The sequence below is a fragment of the Propithecus coquereli genome, unplaced genomic scaffold, assembly GCF_000956105.1.
Source record: "Propithecus coquereli isolate 6110/MARCELLA unplaced genomic scaffold, Pcoq_1.0 Scaffold300, whole genome shotgun sequence".
In the NCBI taxonomy this organism is placed as follows: Eukaryota; Metazoa; Chordata; class Mammalia; order Primates; family Indriidae; genus Propithecus; species Propithecus coquereli.
In genome coordinates, this window is record NW_012148620.1 from 232,434 (window position 1) to 242,810 (window position 10,377).

General features: G+C 42.1%; 1 protein-coding gene across 1 annotated transcript in view; it reads left to right on the plus strand.

The window, feature by feature from the left end:
* Positions 1-247: 247 nt before the first annotated feature.
* Positions 248-10,377, plus strand: part of STX6 (syntaxin 6) — a 44,747-nt gene continuing 34,617 nt past the window's right edge. Inside the window, exon 1 of the mRNA XM_012649679.1 lies at positions 248-627. Coding sequence (XP_012505133.1) covers positions 593-627 — 35 coding nt within the window. The 5' untranslated portion in view covers positions 248-592. The remainder of the gene's footprint in view (positions 628-10,377) is intronic.

The window sequence follows — 10,377 nt, forward strand, 5'->3', positions numbered from 1 at the left end:
ATAGTCAAAATCAAGTACTGAAGGCAGAGGAAAGATAAAAGGATTTTGCAAATCAGGCACAACTACAGTCCACCTATCCTGAAAACCTGATTGTCTTATCTCTGAGGGAACAGCCACCTCCTCGCCCTCAAGCTAGAGGGGAGAAGCGGTAGAAGACCGCCCCCCTCCACCACCTCCAGAGCCCCGCCTCCAGAGCCACGTGACGCAGTGCCCAAGCCCCGCCGACGAGGGGCGGGACCGGCCCTGGTCACGTGGGAGCGGGTGCGGAAGTGGTGCCGCAGGACGTGTTCGTAATTGGCCGCGGCCGAGGGGGCGGGGGCGGGGGCGGACCGATAGACGCGCCGGGAGGAGCCGGAGGAGGAGGCTGTCGCCGGGGCCGGCGCCAGAGTCCAGGATTTGGCCTGCGGTGCTGACCGAGTGCTGGACCAGCAGTGGTCCCGAGTACCCCGGCTGCGCGCGCTCCGGCTGCTCAGAGAACGCGCGGCCAAGGCGCAGGCGGCAGCAGGAGCCGGTGTGGTGGGCGGAGGGAGGCCAGGAGGGCGCGGGCGCCCTGAGCGCGGAGCAGGCGGAGGCGGCCAGGGGCCGGGACGCCATGTCCATGGAGGACCCCTTCTTTGTGGTAAAAGGGTGAGTGTCGGCCGAGGTTTCCACTGGAGGTGGAGGTGGCAGTGCTGCTTGCCCTCACCTCCCCGGTCTTCTCGCTGTAGGGGGAGGGGAGGCAAGTTGAGGCTGGGGAGGGGACAGTGGAGACGCCTTAGCCTTGAGGACCATGACCAAGCGTCCAGAGACATCCCCTCCTGCCCTACCTGGACTGTGAAACCCATGCCCCCAACCAGGCCCCGGGTGAGGTGTTCCCTTTTGGTCTGCGCGCTGCAGTGCAACTTCTTTGGGGGTTGAGGGGCTCAGCAGCTCTGCAGGTGGGGAAGGAGGCATGGGTTCTTAGCCCAAACTGGGGCTCTGATCTAGCACGGGACCCTGCTTCCAAGTGAGCGAAAACAGCATCTGGGCAGGAAAAGGGAAATGGCCCTCCTGAGCTTTGTAGTTCGCGTTGACGGGGGGTGAGCTCCATTGTCCATTGAGTTTGGAGCGCTCGCCTGCAGACTGGTGAGACCACAACAAGCCCAGAGGCGTCTGAGCACGTTTGCAGGGAGGGAGGCGGGGGTGGGGGTTGATCTAGGAGGCTGGGGAGCGTGGCAGCGGAAGACAACTCAATTCAATGGGGGAGTTTTTACTGAGTAATGTGAGGAGAGGAAAGCAGTCGTTCATACTCAGTGATGTTGTTGAAAGGAAAACAAAATGAAACCAGCCAAACTAAACTTTCCTCAGCTTTCTATTAGCAACTGGAATTTTCTCACAGCGCTAAAGGAAATGAGTGTTCCTTTTTAACTCGTTGATTTCATCCAGGCTGTTTGACAGGTTTCCCCCATTTCTTATTCTGCCTTTCCGAATAGAATTGCCTTGTTTCCTTATGAGCTGTCCTGACTCCATCTTTGATTGCTTGATTGTTTGGAGACAGAAACTTCCATTGCACTTTGTAATATCAACTTTGTAGCTGTTAAACGAATGCAAGCAGGAAAAATCAGTTCCGATGTCATAACTTATTTCTTATTAGTTTATTATCAGAAAGGTGTCAGCTTTATGTTTTAAATGTCAAACACACATAAAAAATCTGAGAACTACAAAGTCTCAGAAGATCTGTACTAATAACCACAAAGTGTTCCTTGCTTTCAACTAGTTGCTACTAGCTTCCTATTTCTGTAGTGGTAAAAGCTGACCAGTTGTATAGGTGTTTATTCAGTTTAAGGGTTCCAGAAATTTAAAGGGTACTTTAGGTGACATACTTTACGATATGGTAAAACATATTTACACTATTTCTTAATACTACATTTCCTTAGAAAGGCTTTTCTTCACCTTTCTTTTATTTAGATGCGAAAAAGCTGAGTTGTAGATTTACTGGTAATATGTGGCTCCCTACCTGCAAAATGTGTTGTTTTTTAGAAAGATTGATTTAGGGGTTAATTTTTTTGAAATTTAAAGCTGTGTGTTTTTCCCTCAAGTAAAAATTCTTAACGCTTAGGTTGTAAAGTTTATCTCTGGCAGTGAGATTTTTTTTGTTTGTTTGATTTATAGTGGAATTTGTGAAAACCCTAAAGTGCTCTGTCATCTTGACATATTTTTTTCCTGATAGTTTCTATCTAATACAGTCTACCAGTGCTTGCTCACTGATTAAATATCACTGCTTTATTGGAACATTGGCTTGGCATTTTGGTAGACTTCTACATCGTTTTAGCTCATGTCCTTAAGGAGCCCAAAGGAAAAGATGAGATCTCAGTACCTTGTACTGTGGAAGGGTAAAGTCAGCCATGAGGGTGTCTCGAGATGTTTGTGTGATTACATATTTGGGGAGCCATGTACTTCTGTTTATTAAAAGTATTGAAAACACATTGCACAGTGTGGAAAAATAAAGGTACCTAAATTATGGTTCTTAGCCTAGGAACTTCTAGTCTACTCTCAAAACTGAATAACCCCAAAATTAAGTAGAAATGATAGGTGGTAAATGATTAAGTGCTGAAGTGAATGCTACAGATAATTGCCCCAGGAATTCAGAGAAAGGCAACTCCTTAGGAATTGTTATGATTGGAAATGCTTTTGGAGGTAGTAGTAGGTCTTGAGTTAAGTTTTGAAGATGGGCAGAATTTAGATAATTTAAGCCTGTCTCTCTTATCTGGACACTTATCAAAGAATCTTTTAATTGGACTTCGTGCTTCCAGTCTCTTTCCTTTTTCAGCTGCCCTTGGATCTATTGGATTAGAGCTGTCCAATAGAAATATAATGCAAGCCACATACATCATTTTACATTTTCTAGTAGCCACATTAAAGAGTAAAAAGAAACAGGTGAAATTAATTTTAATGTCTTTAATATAGTTGAAGTATTTTTAACATGTGATTAAAGGTTATTAATGAGATATTTTACTTTTTTTGTACTGTCTTTGAAATCTAGTATATATTTTACACTTACAGCACATTTAAACTTGGATGTTAAATTTTCATCAGAAATACCTGATTTATATTTACATTGCATTAAACTCACAGTTGAAAAAGTAAATTCACATACCCTAATTGTTGCAAACGTACATAAAAGTTTTCTGGTAACTGAATTGCAAATTAGTTTTTAAGTTTAAATTAGTTAAAATTTAGTTCCTCAGTCACACTAGCCACATTTCAAGTCAGTAGTCATATGTGGCTTCCATGTCAGACACCACAGTGTACCCTTTCTAGAGCCCAGGCAGGTGTACCCTATTTAATATTGTTTAGTGGCTGCCTGTTGCTTACAGAATAACTGCAAACACTTTAGGATCTCCCTGATCCAGTCCCTTGTCTGGCCTCTGCTCACCCTCCCTGCCCTCAACCTCAGCACTCCAACAATGCCAGACTTGGTAGCGACTGTGACTGCAATACTGGATGTCCTTACTCTGCACGTACACACCCAGCTTTCAGGATTCAGTGTAAGCATCTCCCCTGCCTCCAGGAAGTGCTTCCCTTGGCACCAGTGACACATTGTTGTACCTCTTCCTCTGGCTGTCTTTCATTATTAGACCATGAGCTCTGCGGGTTGGGACTTTTTGTTTTTCCTGTATGTCCAGCCTACACCTTGAATATACAGTGTAAATGTTGAATGTGTACTCTTTGGTGGTGGTGGTGGTGAAGGAGTGGTGCTTCATGGGTGAGAATGTCACCAGCAAAGACTGTACGGTGGGCATCGTGTGTTTAGACATCATCAAGGAGGGCAGCCAAGGTGGAGGTGGAGTAGGCAGTTTGTTTGGGAAAGTAATGATAGCGAACATTGAAAGGATGCGTGTCTTGTGCCAGGCATTGTGTGCTAAGTAAGCACTGGATATGAATTTTCACTTTGTAAGAACAGCCATATATTGTAGGTAGTAGTAGCCACATTTTAGAGGTGAGGAGCTGATGAGGAAGCATAGAGGGGTTAGCTTACTTGCTCAGGGTCACACTGCTAATAAGTGTTCAGGATTCAAATTTGAACAGCCTAATTCCACTCATGCTGTTAATACTTCACAGTACAGGTAGAATGGTGTCCAGTTATGTTGGCCTGAGGAGAATCTCATCTTGAGGCCATTAGAGATTTTTAAAGCAGGGAAATGACATGAAATTAGGGTTTTAGGAATATTGATTTGGTAATAAGTATTGGATGCATGTGAGGAAAAATAAAGAGGGAAACCAATTAGAAAGCCGCTATAATTTAAACATGAGATGATTAGTGCCTGAATGTTTGAAGCTCCTTTTGGGAGCTTCTGACATTGTCAGTGTCTTGTTCAGAGCAGAATCCCAGGACAGGGATTGTTCTTTTAATCCTTATGAAGTAGGTTCTATTATTATCATCATCTTACAGTGAGGAAAATGAAACTTGGAGAGTAAAAACCTTCAAGTTTATAAGCTTGTAAGTGGAAAGGCCAGGGTTTATACATCTGCGTATTGTTAGTATTAATCATTTAGAAATTGGGTTCATATTCTATATATGGTTTTATGATCTTTTCATCTGTATTTCCTTATATTAGGCTTTTACTTTTTTGTCATGTAAATGTAATATAATTTATCTCCCAGGATGGACATGTATGATGTTTCTAATTTTTTGCTATTGCAGTTAATGTGGTGATAAGCCTGGTTGTCATGGGTCTTTATTACTGCTTCTGATTTTCATAGCCTACATTCCTATAGCATAATTGCTAATTCAGAGAGCATGTACAACAAAGCTTTTGATGCATATTACTACATTGCTCTCCAAAATACACACTCTTCCTCACCCCCTACAAAGTATTTGAGGGGCCTTGATCCTTTGCCAGTACCGGGATTCTCATTTTAAGAAATCTTTAGGAATTTCCTCTGTGAAAACTACCATGCTTGAATCTTGTCTTCATCTTTGTATTCAGTAGGGACTTATTCAGTGTTTATTTGATGAGTGAACCCATTTCGAGGGTTTGATGCTGTAGTTTTTTTCCCCTCTTGTTGGCAAGCTTTTAGAATTAGCCTCCTTTTAGAATTTGCAACTTATGGGGGTGAGGGTGGGACAATAAATAAATAAATAAAAGATTCGCAACTTACAGTCAAATAAGCCACTACGAAAACCACGTAATTGAACATGTTGAGGTATGAGAATATGTTGCTACCTAGTGAGCCTCTCCTATTAGTAAAAGGCATGAATATTATGGCTCCTTTCTATTTTGTTGCTTTGGAGGTTTTGTGAACCTGACATGGATAGTTTTATTTTGACATTCTTGGCTATGCATCAGTGTTGAAATGATGATGTAAGTAAGCCAATGAATGAGATAGTATATGTTATGTGGTATTCGCTAACCTTCTCTTGTCTGTATGCCTGCCTTTCTTAACACTAGATTATGAGCTCCTCGAGGGCAAACATGCAATTTATTCAGCGTTGAGAAAACTCTTTATGGTATAGTCACTGTGAAAAACTTAACCTTTGTTTGCAGAGTAATTTTGGTCCAGTATAATTGAATGTAAATCAAATTGTCTGTAGTACTTTTTAAAAGTCAGAATCAGGTGTTTCATTGTAGAAGCTTTGCAGGCATTTATTATAAATTTATTAAATGCCTAATATTCAATATTTGCCTAATTCAGTGCCTAATATTTAGCTCCTGAAATTGTTGTCTAGTTTGGAGAACACCATGCAGATATGTGAAAGAGTGTGTGTAAAAGATACATTGTGTGTAAGATTTTGAAATAAAGTTGAGATGCTGTTGAGGTTGAAAAAAGGAAAGACACACAATGTATGTTGGTCAAGGATACTTTAATAAAGCATATGGGACTTATTTGGGCCTCGAAGGAAATTTCTGCTTTTCATTTGCAGAGGTATAAGGGCTCTCCCAGGCTGGGAAGCAGTTCAGCAGAAGTCTAGGACCAGGAATGAGAAAGTTGAGGATGGGAAGACAACCTGCCAACTGAAACAGAATTTGTTTTAGCGAGAAGTCAGGCTTGATAGTAAAGTCAGCCAGTTTGGGTTAGGAGGACGCATGGGAGCAGTTTGAATACCTGCCTGAGGAGTTCAAATTTAATCTGATTCCTATCATAAATTCTTAATTAGGAGGCAGTTTTTTAACTAGCAGTTACTAGTCACTTGCTTTAGTCAACTTTTAGGAGCTCAAACCTAGGCCTTATGATTCCACAGAGAAAATATATTTGGAGGCTTTGCAAAAATGGGATTAAATAGGTCTTGGTAATGGAAAGCGTCTCATAATCAGAGTCAGAAGAACTTGAGGCAGGCAGCCAAAATGTCTGAGCCCCAGGTCTCTTATTTGTTCAATGAGTGCGGACTGGATTATCTTGAAAGTTCCTTCCAGATCTAAAAATTCAGTGATTGGGCTTAAGTAGAGGTTGTGCAAGGTGAAAACGAGGAGGAGGAGTCAAAGATGACTCCTGTCTAGACAAGTTTCAAAACTTGGAAAATGGTGGAACTGTTGGCTAAAATGAGGAAGTTAGAGAGGGAAGCAGATTTTTCTTTCTTGTTTTGTTTTGTTTGCCTGTTTGAGTACTTGGTTTTCTTGTAGGGAGGATATGATTCGTTTGGTTTTAGGCAAATGGAATGATCCTATAGGCAGCTAAAAAATATAGGATATAATCCTGCATGAGTAGTTAGGGTTGGAAATGCAGTCGGGGGGTCATTAGCTTAAATGAGGTGCTTTGAACTTGTGAATGCTGATGAGCACCTAGAAGCCATAAAAAGAGTGCTGAGAAACATTGGGATCAAGTGGAGGAAGAGGAAAGAAAATTGGTAGAAAACTAGAACAGCACAATGTCACAGAAACAGAGGAAGTGAGAGTTTCAAGAAAATAGATATACATGAAAAATGAGGACAAGTTAAATTTGCTCCTGACTTTGACCTGCAGTGTCTTTGGTGGCAGTAGTATTATCCTAGGAGAGTTGTGGAAGCAGCAGTATATTGGGGTCAAAAATTGTACATAACTGTAGGTAACTAAGTAAAGACGATGTTTTGTTTTCCCAGTAGTTACAAAAGGTATCACAGTGTGGTTGAATTTGAAAATGGCAGTAAGGTCAGGTGAAGGGTGTGTGTGTTTTTCTCTTGAATACAAACGATGTGAGTGTAGAAGTCAACCTATAAAAAGAGCTCCTCTCTTACCTGAGGGATTGGCAGTGAAACAGGGTTTGTTGGGGTATGGGGCAGGAGCCAGTTCAGGAGAGTGCGGGTGGGAGGGTGATATGGTTGCAGAGGCTTGCGCAACCTGGATTTTTCAAGTTTCAGTACTGGAACAGAGACTATCTGCCTTTATGAGCCTCTTTTAGTGTATTGCGTAAACGAGGATCTCTCTGTAAAGAGACTTGCAGAGTGGATGCTCTACCAGATACAGGTGTTGTGACAGATCGTATTTTTCGGAAGATGGGCACAACAACATGTATTCTGTCCCATTCGCTTTTCTTAAATTGTGAAGCTGTCATTCTTTTATTGAGCTGGAGGAGTTCGTGATCCCCTCCCTTGAACTGGGCAGACCTCTGTAAACTGCCGTGACCAACGGATTGAGGCAGAAGTGACACTGCTTGACTCCTGAAGCTTAAGTCATAAAAGCGAACCATTACAGCCTCCTCCACCTGTGCCTTTTGTCTTGGTACAGAAGCCTCGGGTGCCTTGAGCTCACATGTAAGAAGTCAGCTACACTGAAGCCATTCTGTTAGACAGGGCATGCAGAGACACTCCACAGAGACAGAAAGATACTGCTGAGATGCTCCCACTCTTACAGCCCCAGCCCATTTAATCTTTCAGCTGAGGCCCCAGACATTGTGGAACAGGGTTGGGTCATCCCTGCTGTGTCTGATTGCTGACTCACAGAATCCATGAACATAATAAAGGGTTGTTTTACACCATTAAGTTTTAGGGTAACTGTCACATAAACACAGTAATTGGAACAGATACCAATTCAGAATCTATCACTATGGTCAAAGAAGAATGGAGAAATCAAAAGGAAGATGAGGGTTGCAGCTACAATTATCATGCAGTTTGTTGGCACAAGTGACAGATACTGGGAAACAAAGCTCCCAAATGGTTGAGATACTCCTTCCTCCCGTTTTACTTGGAAGACTTGGTTAGAGCCAAGTAAGAAAGCTTTGTAACTTCTTTGGACATGTGGATGTATCATCTGTAACACCAAAGGTTGGTTGGGATGGTAAGCTCTTTACCATGGTGAACCCAATTGGGAAGTTGTATGGAAGAGGCTCAGCTATCAATGACAACGGTCAGTGTTGGACTAGCTTCAGAAACAAATGAGGTTTGTCCTGCCTGCATCAACTTTTTATTTTTAAGGAATGAAAGAATCTAGTTTTAAAAGCTTGGATGACTTTATTTTTTCCCAGAAGATACATTCTTCAAAGATGTGGACTGTGTTTTCATTTTTGACAGCTGCTTACTGGGAAAGAAGTCTTCATTACAAGTGGACCTGTGGCATTGTGGTGGACCGCAGTGAGGGACCTTCATTCTGGTGTTTGTAGGTAGTTCAGTCCATGAGAACGTGACAGGTCCCATGATTCTGATGGGCTGTTTGGCGGACAGCAATGGGGAAAAGGCTCATCCCTAATATTATGAACACTGTGTCTCTTTTTGCCCATGAAACGCTGCCTGTGTAAGACAAAACTGATTTTGGAAGCATATGCAACAGATTGCAGAAAATTTGCTTGACTTGCATATGGAAATAGCCATCTTTCTCCTTCAAGGACTTGAAAACGACTTTCCGGGGTCAGGAGCCAAAACTATAATTCCTAGGAAAGTTATTAGCAAGTTTTCAGTGAAATGGTGCCAGAATGATTCCCAAAGCTGTTGGAGAGCAGATTGTTGTTTACCAAGAAGTTTGCTAAACTGAAGAACTCCAAAAGTTTAAGGTATACCTCTTCCCTGATGGAAAGTTCTGGGTATCAGACTTTAATCATTCCCATTTCATTCCCATTACATAGTTGGGAGGAAAACCTGAAAATAGCTAAACTAGACTCTACAGGATAAAGAGACAGTGTCTTGTGGTTTTAACCTTTCTGGAGACCACAGGCCAAAATGGATCATAGTTGACTAAGGAGTCAGCAGCTGCCCACTCTGAGTGAAGTGCTCCTCAAAGAGTGAAGTGCTCACGTGGGCTGACTGTAGGGAACAGACAACAATGCTGGGTATGCATTTGTGGGACAGACCTAACTAACCAATTGATACCGCAACAACTCTCTTGCCTTTCCTGAGAAAGAAGTGTGAAGAAAAGTAGATGGGCACTTCTCTTGTTAAAACCCTCACAAATCTCAAGTAGATGACATGATTATATACTGCTCTGTTTTGTGAATTGATTTACTTGGAATGACAAGTAATCCTCAATTTTTAGTTCAAGGTACTTACAAGTGGTTCTGAATTGAGAGGGTTGTCTCACTAGTCTTGTACATTATTAGGTGTTTCTTGTGGCTCTTGAAACTATTCAGAAATCCCAAGTTCTTGAGGAAATTCTGGTCACCATTAATATTTGGTTTAAAAATAGGACCCATTTGTGACCAACATTGCTTTCTACTTGCAGTTCATGCCTCCTTTTTCATACTAAGCTCAGCTGAAATGATCCCGGAAGAACAGTTGGGAGGTGTTTTACACTGAGAAAGACCCCTTTGGCTCCTATTAAGATAGGACTTGTTAATACCCTCCAGGTTCTGACTTTTCTTTCAAGATCTCAGCCATTGCTGGCAGTTCCTACCTTTGAGATCCCTTACAACATCTGTCTTAGAAACGTAAAATGATGACTACTTTGCCTTTCTTAGGTCTGTGCTAATAAATGAAACTAGAAATGAATCCTCTTTTAAAAATAAGAGCTTTAGAGTGAAATAAGCCAAGTTACTGGTCAGGCCTGTAGGGTGTTGAATGTTATCCTGGAATTTCTTTGTAGCATTTTTCTAATTCCTGCCATTTCTTTCATTTCTTCCTTAGGACATGGTTTAGTTCTTGCATGCTTAAGGACTTCTTGATTTCACACTCAGTGCTACTAGAATCTACGCGTGCACACTTCCCCACCCCCATCTGAGTATCAGTGTCTTAAGACATTACAGTTCTGAGAGTGTGGTTTGTGCATCACAGGGCATCCCCAAGATCCTTTCACAGAAGGATCTATCATTTTTGTGAAGAGTTCCCAAGTACTCTTCATAAAAATGTCCACATGTTATTTGCCTTTTTTGCTATGTTGAAATTTGTACTGGTGGTACCTAAGCTGTGGTGGGTAAAACTCCTGGTCCCTTAGCATGAAGGTGCGCAAGGCAGTGGCGCCATACCATACTCGTAGTAGTATTCCTCACCACCCTGTACCCACAGTAAAAAAGAAAAAG